The sequence below is a fragment of the Prionailurus bengalensis genome, chromosome A1 (genome assembly GCF_016509475.1).
Source record: "Prionailurus bengalensis isolate Pbe53 chromosome A1, Fcat_Pben_1.1_paternal_pri, whole genome shotgun sequence".
Taxonomy (NCBI): domain Eukaryota; kingdom Metazoa; phylum Chordata; class Mammalia; order Carnivora; family Felidae; genus Prionailurus; species Prionailurus bengalensis.
This window is the reverse complement of record NC_057343.1, coordinates 5,689,062-5,703,157: the sequence shown is the minus strand read 5'-3', so window position 1 is coordinate 5,703,157 and position 14,096 is coordinate 5,689,062. Positions and strand designations below refer to the sequence as shown.

The 14,096-nt window shown below is 47.8% G+C and overlaps 1 protein-coding gene across 5 annotated transcripts in view; it reads right to left on the bottom strand.

The window, feature by feature from the left end:
* Positions 1-14,096, bottom strand: part of LOC122480709 (phospholipid-transporting ATPase IB) — a 606,753-nt gene that overhangs the window by 39,709 nt on the left and 552,948 nt on the right. For all 5 annotated transcript variants that reach the window (XM_043575482.1, XM_043575463.1, XM_043575477.1 and 2 more), the window contains one exon: positions 10,789-10,893. In XM_043575482.1, the coding sequence (XP_043431417.1) occupies positions 10,789-10,893 (105 nt within the window). The remainder of the gene's footprint in view (positions 1-10,788; positions 10,894-14,096) is intronic.

Here is a 14,096-nt window from a genome sequence, read left to right as displayed (position 1 = left end):
TGAGTAAGTGACTTGTCCCGTATTAAGCCAATCAGTGATTCTATTTGCTATGAAGCCAACATGTTTACTCATTAGCAAGTGTGAATTCCCAATTACCACCCCCTAAGGTGCCTTGAGCCAATCCTAATTGCTAGGGCAAGAGAATAAACACTGAATAACCGTATTATCACTGCCTTGTTAGAAAGGGAAGACATAATTGCAACTAACTGAATGGCTAAACCACCAAGGCTCTTAAATAAGCAGTCACTCCCGCGTCCTGGCCTCCAGAAGGATTCACTCTTCTGCTCACTAGCAGAGACACATCCATTCCCCCCCCCCACCCCGTTTTTATTACTAGAGAAATCTCTCCAAAAGTTCAACACACCTATTGCTAAATGCAGCAATTCTCACGACGATGATCATCTCTGAGCAATAACTTTTACAAATTCTGAGTCGTCTACTACAGGGTCAATGATGTCACAGTCACCTAATGACCTGGTGACCCAATGGCCCTTAAGTGGCTTTCCAGGTTCCAGGCATAGAGATGCCACACTACTGTGCTGTACAACAAGGACCACACCTGGGACTTGGGGGTGCATGTTCAGAGTAGCGTCGGGGGCAAAAACAGACAAGAAGGAAGGAAGGAAGGAAGGAAGGAAAGAACGAAAGAAAGAAAGAAAAAGAAAAATTAAAAAAAAAAAAAGTCCAGCACTGCCCCTTGAATTCTTTTTTCCTCCAGAAGTCTGATACATCCAGGGGATTCAACAATTCTCTTAAATGTACTACAAAAGCAACTTTGCATCTGTACTTTCGGGGCCAGAAGGTCTCTTCTTCTTTCCTCAGTCTCCCAAAGGGGTCAGGACGGGCCCATTGAGAACGGAGCAGAGGAGTCTGGCTGTTCCTGGATTATGTTTAAATTGTAACTCGATTTCAGAATGGGTGTTTGCGGTCATCTGTTTTCTGCTGGCTGGAATGCTTTACCATCACAGTTGGAGGTAGGGAGGAGGAGGGAGTCAAACTAAAAAGCAGACACTCACTGATAATGAAGTAGAGGAGTGATTAGCCAAGATCTTCTAAAAACCTCCTGAAGAACGAATCTCTGCTTGGAATGTGAAATATCACTATTCAAATGATAAGACCTACACCACGAAAAAAATTTTTTTTTTCCTTAAATTTACCTCCTGTTTGTATTGTTGTTCAAATGGGTTAAATAAAACTGACTTGCAAAAAAAAAAAAAAAAGGATTAGAATATTTTGTCCTGCTTTACAGGGGATGTGATGAACCACCAGCACGAGTTACTGAACATTAACTTCTCGAGTAAAAATGATTTTTGAAAAGAGGACATTAAACTAACTTAAGTCACGGTCGGAAAAATAAATTTTCTTAAGTCATCCTGGAACTAGATTCTGGGGACGTGTTCCTAGCAAACCACGGACTGACACTAACCTGCCTCCGTATCCATCAACTCACTCCCTGCAACACAGGGAGACAAGGGTTTCCTCGCCCTCTTGCACAAATCGCATCAAGATTCTGCAACACTTTGACTACAGCGGCTCAGCTGCTGCGCCCATTTCTAGCACAGCTAACGTGCCACTTAAAGGGCACAAGAAGTCCTTTTCTTGCTTCATAACAAATGACAAAAGGTATTTATGAAAGTTTTCTTAAATTATTGAACACCTGTCCACAACAACCACAACAACAGCAGCAGCAACAACAACAACAACAAAGGCACTTGGGAGTTACCGTCCGTAAGATAACAGAGAACCAATTATTTTTAGTTGACACAGGCAGCTTAGGCATTAGGTAAATGCTAATTAGGTGTTTTACTTCCTTACGGGTTGAGTTTCCTCATCCTCTCTTTCCTGTGCCCAGGATGCAGTCACCAGAAATCCCCATTTGGGTAATCCAGTGAGCCTTTCTGTAATTTCCTGGACCTTTTACTCCCTTTGTTCTAGAATGCATTTCCTCACCTGTGCTATTTGTCAGCAAGGCTGCAGATTTCACCGGCCTTGCCTGGGGGTGCAGTGGACTCTCCGATTGCTCTGAGCAGCTCTCCCTGTTGTCTCCACTGACACGTTTGCTGCTTCAGGCCTTGCCCAGGGTTCTTCCCTACACGGGATTAAATCCACCCAACGGATTTCTTTTATAGACCATCCTCGTCTCCGTTAAGGTGATTCTGGCTGGAAATCACCTTCCTCAACAAGGCTTCTCTTTTCTGAATCGGATCACAACGGCTGACAGCTTTTGTGAACTCCTCTGTTTTTATTTGCTCTGATGTGGACAGACTGGCTTCCGTATTCCTTTAGAGGAGGGCGGTCCCCATGTCTGTTCCATGTTCCTTCTGCATTTAGGGACGGAAAAGGCGCCAGCATTCGACTATTATTTTCTAGCTTCCTCGGAGCACAGACTTTGACCATCCCCCCCCCCCAAAACCCTCCCCAAGGCCTCTGGCCTCCGGTCGATCGGATGCCTGCTCCCAGGCGGCCACCCCTCCTGATCTCTGGGGGCTCCACTGCTTTCCAGGCACTCCAAATGAGATGTAATTAGAAATGGATGCACTTGGGTGGCTCGCAAAACCTTGGCTTTGTGGAAGGAGGCCTGGAGTCGAAGATGAGGGTCTGGTCTCTGACTCTGCTTGGGTGACACTGGTGTGTGGCAGGAAGGCGACCCCACCTCCTTGAGGCTGGGCCACCTCTTCGGATAGGAGCAAACTCATTTACAGCATGTGGTGACAACCGTCATGGGAAAAAGAAAACGGGGCAGACGTTCTGTTAAGCCCATGGCGTGAAAAACAAGGAAGGGCAGGGGGCTTCTGGAGAGAAAAAGAAACTTGAAAACACAGCAACCCAAGGTTACCTGGGTCCCTTGCCTCGACCCTCATACAAACCTAACAAATCCCCCAAAAGGGAGGCCTGGCAGGATCCAGAACATCTGTTTGTGGACGGGGTATCAACCGATACCAACGGATTAGCGTTAATTTTTTAGATGTGATAATAGGCGTTGGAGTTACAGTGTTTATAGGTAACAACGTAAGCAAGCATAAACGTATTAATAATACACGCGAAAATGTATGGTGTGAGATTTAGAGCTGCATCGTGAAGTAAGTAAGGGTGAGATGTGATATCTAGGACTTGCTTTGTACGCATCAGCAAAACAAAAATGGGGCCCAAAAGGAGCTAGATGAAGCGGTGTCGGCAAAATCTGGGTAAGCGCTCAATCTGGGCAGCGAGAACTGGGTGGGGGGGTTCTTTGCACTAATTGCCGTATATGTTGAATATCTGAATAACTGAAAACACTTTCAAAACGAATGCGTTAGAGGTGGCCCAAGCTGACATTATCGTAGTGGCGAGAAATCAGAGACAACTCAGTGATGTCAGGGTATGTCTGGAGGTGGAAACGTTTGTCCTCAGGGCTGCGGGTCCCTCCAGGACAAGGGTCTGCCTCATTTGTCCCTGAGTGCCCAGAGCTCCACCCAGTGTGGACACCCTTGCCTAAAACCAGCCAACAGAGAAGGCCCATGGGGCCTACGATCTAACAATTGCACCACTAGGAACTTATCTAAAGGATACGGGAGTGCTGAATCAAAGGGGCGCACACACCCCAATGTTTATGGCAGCGCTTTCAACAATAGCCAAATTATGGAAAGAGCCTAAACGTCCATCAACTGATGAATAAAGAAGATGTGGTCTAGATACGCGATGGAATACTACTCGGCGATGAAAAAGAATGGCATCTTGCCGTTTGCAAGAACATGGATGGAACTGGAGGGTATTATGCTAAGCAAAATAAGTCAGAGGAAGACATATCACGTGATTTCACTCATGTGGAATCTGAGAAACTGAACAGATGGACCTACGGGAAGGGAAGGGGAAATCAGATACAAACAGAGAGGGAGGCAAACCACAAGAGACTCTCAAACACAGAGAACAAACTGAGGGTTGATGCAGAGCGGGAGGGGAACGTGGCTGATGGGCACTGGGGAGGGCACCTGTTGGGATGAGCACTGGGTGGCGCATGTAAGCGATGAATCGCGGGACTCTACTCCTGAAGCCAAGGCTACACTGATGTTAACGAACCTGAGAATAAAGAACAGAAGAGAGAAGAAAAGAAAAGAATGCAGCATGGGCTGCAGAGCAGCGTGACCAAACCTGGGGAGGGGAAGCTCGGGAAGGCAAGGGGAGGCAGGAGGCTAAGACCCACGCCGGTAAAAAGAGGGAGAGGAGGCGGAAATCAGTGTGTGTCCCTGGCCTGCACTCAGTTGGACACCTAATAGGGAAGGTTCTAGACCAGGGAGCGGCAGGAAACAGTCTTGGCTCTGTGGAGGCTGGAGTGAGCCGGGCAGGCACCACAGCAGGGGGACCGGTCAGGGGGACAGGGCACCAAAGGAGCCACTGGCCTCGGAAACAGGGGATTGGCCCAGGTGGTGGAGTGGTGGTCTGTTTACAAGCCCCGGAGCCCGGCCGCGCGTGACAGCAAAGAGGGGACGGGATGATGCAGAGAGGGTATCTGAGGTATTGCGGCAACTCGTCCTCGATGGGGGCAGGAAACTCTGAGGGATGGGCTGGTTCTCAGGGGAGATGGCCGGTTCAGGCGCAGACGTGCTTCGTACAGACAGTCTGGGTTTGGGACACAGCCTGGCTGGGAGCACCCCTCTTCTTTGCAAAGTGGAGTCAGTAAAAGCAGAAATGCAAGCCTGACTCGGGAAACCGGCAGGGTTGTGAACTCTCTCCCCCTCCCGGTGTCCTTGACCCAAAACTCATGGTGGCTTGCTCACACAGCTCTGATGTGCCTGGGGCTCAGCTGGAGCCCTGCCCTCTGCCCCAGCCTGCGGGGGGGGGGGGGGGGGGGGGGGAGGGTGTTGGGAGGAAGGGCGGCATACCCCGAAGACGCAAGCCAGAGAATCTGCTGGACTCACACTCTAAGAGCTCTGAAAAAAACCCACATGTGTTAAAATGGCCAGTGAAACTTTGTTATTCAGCTTCTACGTTAGGAGACAACACGGGTATTAACACTTTTTGAACGTCTCCATATGCTATAGATTTAATCTGTATTATTTCATGTAAACCTCAAAGTAACTTTATGATGAGAAAGCTAAAGTTCAGAGAAGTTATTAACCCAGCCAAGGTCACACAGCTAAGTGAGGGGGGTGGGGGGCTCAGAGCCCAACTCAGGTCTGTCTATCTCTGTGCTCTACTCTTTCCTCTGCTTCATGACACAGTGATGGAAAAAATGCAGCTGGAAGTGAAGGAAATCTTAACCAGGTGTCGGAAGCAGACATTTGCCACCTGGCCTGGCGAGGCTTGCTAAAATGATGCCATAATTTCCTATCCTTTTAGCTAATAAAAAACGAATAGACACTTTAGGGAGAGGACAAGTGTGGGAAAGGGAAACAAAGGGTAAGACAGAGTCAGGTGCTGCCAGCAGCCAATACTAGGAGGAAAAAACGTTTTTCCTAAAATGACATAAAGTCTATATTGGGGAAATAACACACAACCAAGCTGGTGTATCTCACATTTTGAGGCTCGCTCACACTCACTTTTGACTCAGCAGTTGTACAATTTTGACTGGGAGGTGTATTAACACCAAAGAGCTTTTAAATATTATTTTACACATCAAAGGATTTCTGTCTAGAGCTCAAAGTGGATATTTATTTTTTTTTATTATTTTTTTTTTAACGTTTATTATTTTGAGAGAGAGAGGATGCAAGCGGGAGAGGGGCAGAGAGAGAGGGGGACAGAGGATCCGAAGCCGTGAGATCTGATAGAGAGCGGTGCGCCCAGTGCGGGACTTGAACTCGCGAACACGAGATCGTGACCTGAGCTGAAGGAAGACACTCAACCAACTGAGCTACCCAGGCGCCCCATGTAGTAGACATTTTTTGAATTGAGTACTCACCTCAAAACGTATTGGGGAGTTTTTGTTTTTTAATATGGTTGGTTTTTAAAAGAGCACCCAGTGAATGATGGCTGGAGGAATAAACTTTGGTGTGTTTGAAAATCTTGCTGATGTGTTTCAGGCTCCGGCCTCTATTTTTCCACTGATAACATTCCATTAGGATTCCCAGATGGCTGGCTTGGCCCAGCGCCCCGCCTATCTGCCTAGAGGTAGCCCTTGATGAAACGGAAGCTGTGTGAGCACAGGCTGTGGCACCCACACACGGGAGTGAATCACGTTTCCCTCCTGAATTCCCAAGAGGCAGACAGGCTGTCTAGATTACCCTGGGTGTGCTGGCTCAGCCCCGGGGTCACAGCGCCCATGTATCAGCATTCACGAGGACATAAAACCAAATAAGAGACTCAGTGATCGCTCACCATGAGGCAAAGACCAGTCACCGGCTACCTCTACCAGGGCACAGAGTGAAGTATATTTCAGGGAAGCACTTAAGTGAAAGAGAATCCCACCGACTTGCTGGGGGAAGCCAAGGGCAGCAACCAGAACTCCTTGACCTTGAAACTGGAGAAAGTCAGCACAGGGCCTTATCCTACCCCCTCCCACCAACTGTGATGCAGAGAAAGAAGTTCTACAACAAAAGGGTCTCCTTGTTGTTTATTCAGATTAAATAACTGGAAAACTGGATGTTTTCACCAAATATATTCCCCTTTCTTCTCGACTGCCCTCATACTGAAAACATCAGAACACCCCCTACCTTGTACCAAGAAAGAAAAACAAGGTAAGGGGGAAAAAGGTTTGTCGCCCTTCCGTGACATCTTAGGCATTTTTAACAATTCTATTTGTAATGGTAAGTGGCCATTGGAAGATTTTCTTCCACCAGAGAAAAACAAAAACTGCGTGAGTTCCACTTCAGGAATAAAGAGAGCGAAAATACTACCAAAACACTGAAAGAAGGAATTCCAACCTTTAGCTCATTTATTTTCCTTTTTATTCCCTTTAGCAAAGTCCTGAAATGCATAACAGACTCTATCTTGGTTATATCTTGGTGAAGATTTCTGGGGAAGACGGTTTGGGGAAAGGTATTCTTAACAATGCACATATTAACAAGCGTCTGGTATTTGGGAGGTATGCAAACAATACGTCAAGAAAAATGTTTCATCGGGGAAGGACAAAACAAAATCGAGACACTTCTGCTCACCACTGTAGGCATTTTCTTACTGCCCTGCACTTTCTGGATGTCTCATTCTCAGATGTCATCTTTTTATCAGCCTGTTTTCTCTAAGTCACGAGGACAGGTTTAATTATGCATCAACGACACAGGTTCATTTCAGAAGTCAAGATTTGCTAATGCAGGAGTGTGGAGGCATGCTAATGACATTTTCATGTTTACCAAGAGTGTGAAGTTTGGGGCTTCGACGAGATCAGTCAAACGGTAAGTTAAAAGTATTTTATTGAATGGCTAAAGACCACAGAGGGACACAGAATCCCTAGCTACCATTTCAAAATTATACTTGCAGATTTGGCACAAGAGGGCTTCTCAAGATTAATGCATAAACATTTTTGCTCCATTTCTTGTGAGTTACATTCCTGAGAAAAACTGCTACGGTATTTGCCAGCGACTCGGACCTGGCTTTGATGACTCGGCAGGATGTCCTGGAGAGGCCCTAGGGAAGGCGTTCCGAGCTCTCCCGTGGTTAGGGGTGTTGAGGACACCTGGCGAGCAGGATGGGCTGGGGGCTGTCATCCGCGCATGCATAGGCTAATGTCCTACGTGCCTCTCCTGTCTGTGACTCTGTTAGCTCCATTCTTAAGCCATGAGATAAAAGCCCCCCTCACTAAGGGCCGAGTGGCCACCTATGTCTCTCTCAGCATCTCTCTGGGGCCACGTTCCACATGAGCCCACACAACAGGGACTGGGAGGTCCGCACGGATAGTGCAGGCTCACGCTCCCTGCCCAACCATCAACTCGCAGGGCTTTCACATTTCCAGGCGGTCAACAAATATTTACAGAGCTTCTACGATGCGCCCGACTAACAGCCAAAGACAGATGCGCGAGTAAAGTGAAATATTAGATGGGGGGTGGGTAATGAGAAACGGGGATGTGAGAAGAGCACTCAGGATCTCTCAACGACGGCGTCTCTAAGTCTTTACAAGGAAGGGCTGAGCTGAAGAAACCTCCCCCACCCCTTCCCGGGCTGACCCGCCCCCACGCCTCCCTGCACCAGAGGTGCACAGGAATCCAGGCAGGTGTGAAAGGAGCAAACAAAGGCGATGAACGAAAAGTTGTGAGACCAGGCAGGACAACATCAGAACAGCCCGTAGCCACTATCTAGTTTGCAAATGGACCACCCAGAAAATCTGGGAGCAATTAAGAGGGAGGAAAAACAAATGGTGGTGGGTCAGGGGCGGGGGTGGGGGGTGGTCTGAGGATGATGGGAGGCGGGGCATCCCCGAATGATCTTCTGCTAGGAACACAAAAGTGAGGCAACACACCGCGACGAGAGCCCAAGGGAACCGGAGCCACGGAGTGGGGGTGCACACTCACGTTCTTGCGCAATCACTCCAGCCACACAATCGTCACGTTTACAGAGTGATCAGAAAACAGGTTTGAAGGTGCAGAAGGTAGGAAGCCCCATTTAAACTCTCATTACTTTCGGACACTCATGTGAACCTTGAGAAGTGCATTTTGAACAGGACACGTGAATTTTAACAATGACATTCTTTTTATGAACTGTAAGGAGGGATGGGCTCACAGCCCGCATCCGCCTTCAACATCACAGCTCTCCAGCCAAACTAAAGACCAGCAGCGGGGACACTGCTCCTGCCACGGGTCAGGCGACCTGCCCAGTGTGGTCCGTATTGTTTCGTCAAGTCCCAACCCGCCTTCTCCCAAATATTGGTCTTCGGTTACAGATGAAGAGACCATCTCACTATGTAAAATATCTTGTCCAAGGTCACGCGGCTAAGCAGCAAACAGCTAAGCCAGAATTCACACGCAGGCTCCAGATCTCCGGGGGATGCACACGGGCACACAATCCTACCAGTGCCTCTGCACGGGCTGCTCCCTCTGCTGGAAACACACACTCAGTATTTCCATCTGCCCGCCTCCTCCAAGCCCTGTTTCCCATGCCATCTCCAACGTGAAGCCCTTCATCTCCCACGCCAGATGACCTCCCGGGTTGTCGCCTCCTCTGAACGCCCTTCACGCTACCGACCCCATGTCCAGGCCTGTTTTAACCTCCCGGACCAGAATGAGACCCCGGCCCCACGTTGGATCAAACACGGCGAAGCGCATTCTTATGCCACGCCGGGCGCAAGGTTTTCCTGTCAAATGCTGCAGAAGAGTTTTTAGAATTTTGCTTTGAAATTCTCATTTTACTTAGGAATTACCTATGATCTCTCAGCAGTCACTGGGTATATGCGAGCATGCTTGGGATCTAGGAGGCCCTGTGAGTTGTTTTCAAAGATGCTAAAACTCAGCATGCGTATTACATCTAACAGTTACTAAGACTGATCTGCCTTTTGTAGAGTTTTAAACCCTTATTAATTTCAATTTGCCGAGGCTGCTCCCTATTTTTAGAGCCTAGGAACTTTTTTTTTTTTTCAGGTCTCAAAGAATTTTGTAGGCCCTTGAAAATCTAGTAGGTGTTAAGCACTGGGCCTAAAGTATCTAACGGACAGAGCAGGCCTTAGCCATGTGCTGCCGTGTGTAACCCTTCTATATAGATCTGCTTCAAGCAGGCCCCACCCAGTCATGGCTTTCAGCTTATTGAAGACAGTGATTTTTGTCTTGTTGACAGATTATTTTTTACAGCGACTGGCACAGCTGCCATCTAATGAATGCTAATGGCCTCACTTGTTAAAAAAAAATGTCATGAACAAACACAAAAACCACAACTTGAACTACACGCTCTACAACTCCTTCCCTGAAGTATCTGAAGTTATTTGAAGTTATATTCCTAATAGTTCTCAAACTCTGGGTTAAAAAAGAAAATGCTTTTGTCTTCATTGCTTTGGAAGATGGTAGGATCCAACAGAATTGAAACATTAAGACACACAGTAGGAATCTCTAGACGTCTTCAGCTAGCAGATTTCTGTTTTCCTGCCAGTGAGCTACAGATTTCCTTAAACCCACATATAGGAGAGTGGCACTCCGAGTTTTCCAGACATTCCATGTGTCTAAGACGGCAATACTAAGTTGTTCTTGGGTCCAGGTCAGCTTCCTTTGGTAGTATGCGGGCTTTAACTAAATGCAATCTAATAACACTGTGACGTACAGGATTAATCAAAAGCTGTTCACACGCCCAACTTTTAGGTATGGGAAAGAGGAGGCCGATGTCCCACGGGAAATAAGGAGAGGGAACGATAGCATTTGTTCCTGTGAACTCGCCCAACCGTCACATGATACTTTCTCAACACCAGTAGAAAATCACAATTCAGTAAAAGCACAACGAAAGGCCCCAGGTACACTTGCCATGAACTGTAACAAGATTTACATGAAAAACACACATTATTCGGCATGCAAACCTTCATGGTAGATACTCATCATTGAGTATAATTGGGCCTAACATCAAAAGGCCTAGCTTTGGTAACAAGACTGAAACAGACCTTTTCCACCTCAGGATAGTATCGCTGCTATTTCTGTTTTCTGCGCGCGGGCTGTTTTGGCCATGCCCAGACCCCGTGAAAACCCCCAGCTTTACCCGGGGACAGGCCGCATCTCACGTGGCCACTGAGACAATGCGATTTAAATCTGCCTGTGACTATATTCTTCGAGAATCCCCAAAACGGCTAAAACTGAGCATGCCATGCTCGCATGGAAAACTGAGGAGAGGAAAAGCAAGGTGGGATGGAAAAGTAGGCAGCAGGGCTGGGAGAACTGGAGCCCCCCACGCTCTTGGCCGGCGCTGGCCCACCTCTTCCCATTACTGTCCCGAAGCATCGCTTTGCCCATCACTCTGGCCTTCGTTTCCAGCTCCTGCACCTCCTCCAGCAACGTTTTCTTGCAGGTATGCTTGGCCCTGTGTCGGAAGGAAAAGACAAAAAGCACATCACATAGGAACTTTATACAGCGTTAAAGCCTGGCTGCTCCCTTTTGGGGCCACATCTGGATGCCCTTGGACGCCGAGGCTGCAGCTGCGGGCATCATGGAACAGTCACAGTCCCGGTGCGTGGCCGGGGCTCCACTTTCATACACTGGGAAGCATCCCAAGTCCCCCAGAACACACTTGGACCGTGAGCCTCAGAAGTTAGCCCACATCCGCCAAGGAACGCTGCCTGCTGCTGAAAGCCTGAGAATCTGGCTGAGGACCCAGCCTTTCAGACCAAGGACCAGGGTCCATGGATATTCATGGGTCCATCTCCAAAGTGTTTCATGCAGAACCTAAGAACCCAGAAGATGCTTTAAATCCTTACCCTAGTGGATGTACGTGGATCCCTTAGCCATGGCCCCTACTGGGATCACAGACCCTGGGTGAGTAGTTTGTTCTCTTTTTAGCGTCAAAAGAGCCACTGTCACAGCAGGAATGGGATTTATGTACGTATGTATATATGTTTATTTAATTTTGAGAGATAGAGTGTGAGCGGCAGGTGTCAGGGGGTAGAGGGTGTGGGGGGGGGGGGCAGAGAGAGGCACACACAGAATCCAAAAGAGGCTCCAGACTCTGAGCTGTCAGCACAGAGCCCGACGTGGGGTTCAAACTCATGGACCGTGAGATCATGACTGTGAGCTGAAGTCAGATGCTGAACCGACTGAGCCACCCAGGCGCCCCGGGAATGGGGTTTCTAATGCTGGAGTTCATGCTCTTCAAGCCAAGCCCTGGACCTGAAATTTAGGGTCAGTACAAATATCCAGGTACAGCTTTTCCACTGTTCTCTTGCAGAGACTTACCCTCAGGGCCCATCTATGTGGGTCTCCATGGCGTAAAGCAACTGATGTAGCAACGGAAACGAGCTGGCCTCTGCACCACAGTTTAAACCTCAGCCTGCCACGTCACCCTCCTCGAACTGCAGGAAGAACCGCCTGCCCTCTTTTTCTGATTAAACTAAGAATACCTTACAACATTCAAACAAGCAGCTGATCTCAGGATCTTCCTGAAATTGAGACTAAACACAGAGCTACTGGTTGGAAACGATACCGCTGACGGAAAAGGCCATTTGACTAGACACAGGTATGAAACGGGGCGGGAGGGGGGCAACTAAAAAGAAAAAGGGCTCATTGCTTAGCAATATAGGGCAGGTTTCTGTATTACAAAAAGCTTTTCATTAGTTTCAGTGTAAACAGATGTGGAGACCCTGCTAAGTGCCAGGACTCAAGGACAGAGCAAGAACAAAAACGGAGCATCTCTGCAAGGAAGCGAAAACAGCGTAACGGGAACATTCTGAAGACGCAAGCTGTTGCAGTGAAATCTCATTCTTCCTCCCACCCTCCACCTTCAAGGGAAGAAGTCTGTTAAGATAACGCCCAGTCATCCCCTAACACTCCAAGTTAATCTATAATGGAGTATTAGTCCTAAGACACTGTGTATGTGCCTGTCATTCCTTTTCCCCAAAGTAAACAAGAGAACTTAGCCACACAGGTTTTAACACATAATACCTTAATTACATCAAGCCGAGTCCCGGGACTCAGGAGTGATAACATACTGCAGTTCAAAGCAGAGACTGTGGAATTTTAATTTAAACAAGAAATGAGAAAACGTTTAGCGTTTTGCTGGAGACAGTAAAAAAAGAATGTTGAAATTTGCACTGTTCATTATTATTGAATATGCTGGGCCCCCAACTTGAACTTTTATCTCATGGGCCCACGGGGCTAGGATGATAGGGAGACAACTGAGGGGCAGGCCCCACTCCGCTAGGATTCACCCCAGCTATACAGGTCCCCAAATACACAGAGAACACATCTGCGGGTCCTGGGGGATGAACATGTGCTCTGTTTCAGGATGGTCCTCAATCCACCCCTCCCCTCCTTCCTCCCTCTTTCTCCCAACACAGAGCAATCAGGGCTCATCAACCTCTGTAACAGCCCCCGGAGTTACCTTCTGGGCTGGGGGACAAGGGTGCCACCAAGAAGTAGGCTAGGAACAGGGAGCCTGGGCCAGCGGGCTGGAAATCTACACCTTAGGCCAAGGGAAAACGAATCTGACCCACTACATTGAAACTGCCAGTTTTGGCTCATTCACAAAATCATTTCAGGGCGAAATGATCTGAGTATCCTAATGCCCCCAGACACTGTGCATGTTTTTAATGGATGAAACTCACTGGTGTCCAAGAATTACTCAGCAAGTTTTCAGTATTTCCACGAGCCTAGCTCATGGGACTTGACCACTATTTGAGAACACCGTATGGCAACGCTTGGGGATGATTCCGTGAGTCTTTCTGCGTGTGGCACTGGGGTAGAAGTGACGTTAGCAACGCAAAACTGCTTTTTCAAGGGCCTTTACCTCATTAATAAATTCTTCGTTAGATGAATGGCTCTCCTCCCCCTGTCAAAGTTCACATGTGAAAAGCCGGCCTTTAAGCATCAGCCACTGGCCTGCAAGTTCGGTCTCATCAGGCACCGGGGTGTGGCTTGTTCTGAGTCACAGCTGTGACACAGTGAGCCCCACTGTCCCCCAACGGCTGGCCCGCTGTGGTCTGGGGCTGCTCCATTCAACCCCGCACCAAAAGACCAGATGATCCCACGAGGGGTAGCGTGGGTTGCTTAGCCACTGTCAGAGTGTGAGAGTCGGCTGGGAGCCTCCAGATACAGCTATGGGTATCTCCACGTATTCGGGGTTTTTAACACAAATAGATCGACGTAGCATCTTAACCTTTGCATCTTTCTGTTTCTGAAACTTTGTTCCTTGACTCCCTCCTCTGCATGGAAAAGCAGCAAGTCAAGGAGATGTTCGATTCCACTAAATGTGGACGAAAATGTAAATACAATTTGGTTCACAAAAACTTAGTTTAGTTGGGTTTTTTTTTTTAAATCAAGACTCATTTGTATACAGAAATTTCTTATTACTTTTTATTTCCATTTAACTGCCTATCTGGGATTATAATAAGGAAATGAAGTCATTCTGGAATTGCTGAACGTATTGTGTGCTGACTGGTAAAGTATAAGAGATACAGTTAGATAAAAGGAGACGGGTTCCTGTGCCCAGTGGCCTTGAGCTTTATATTATTTCTACAAAGCAACTAATGAATTTCTCCTAAATGAGAATGAGTACATGGCAGCTTACCTAAG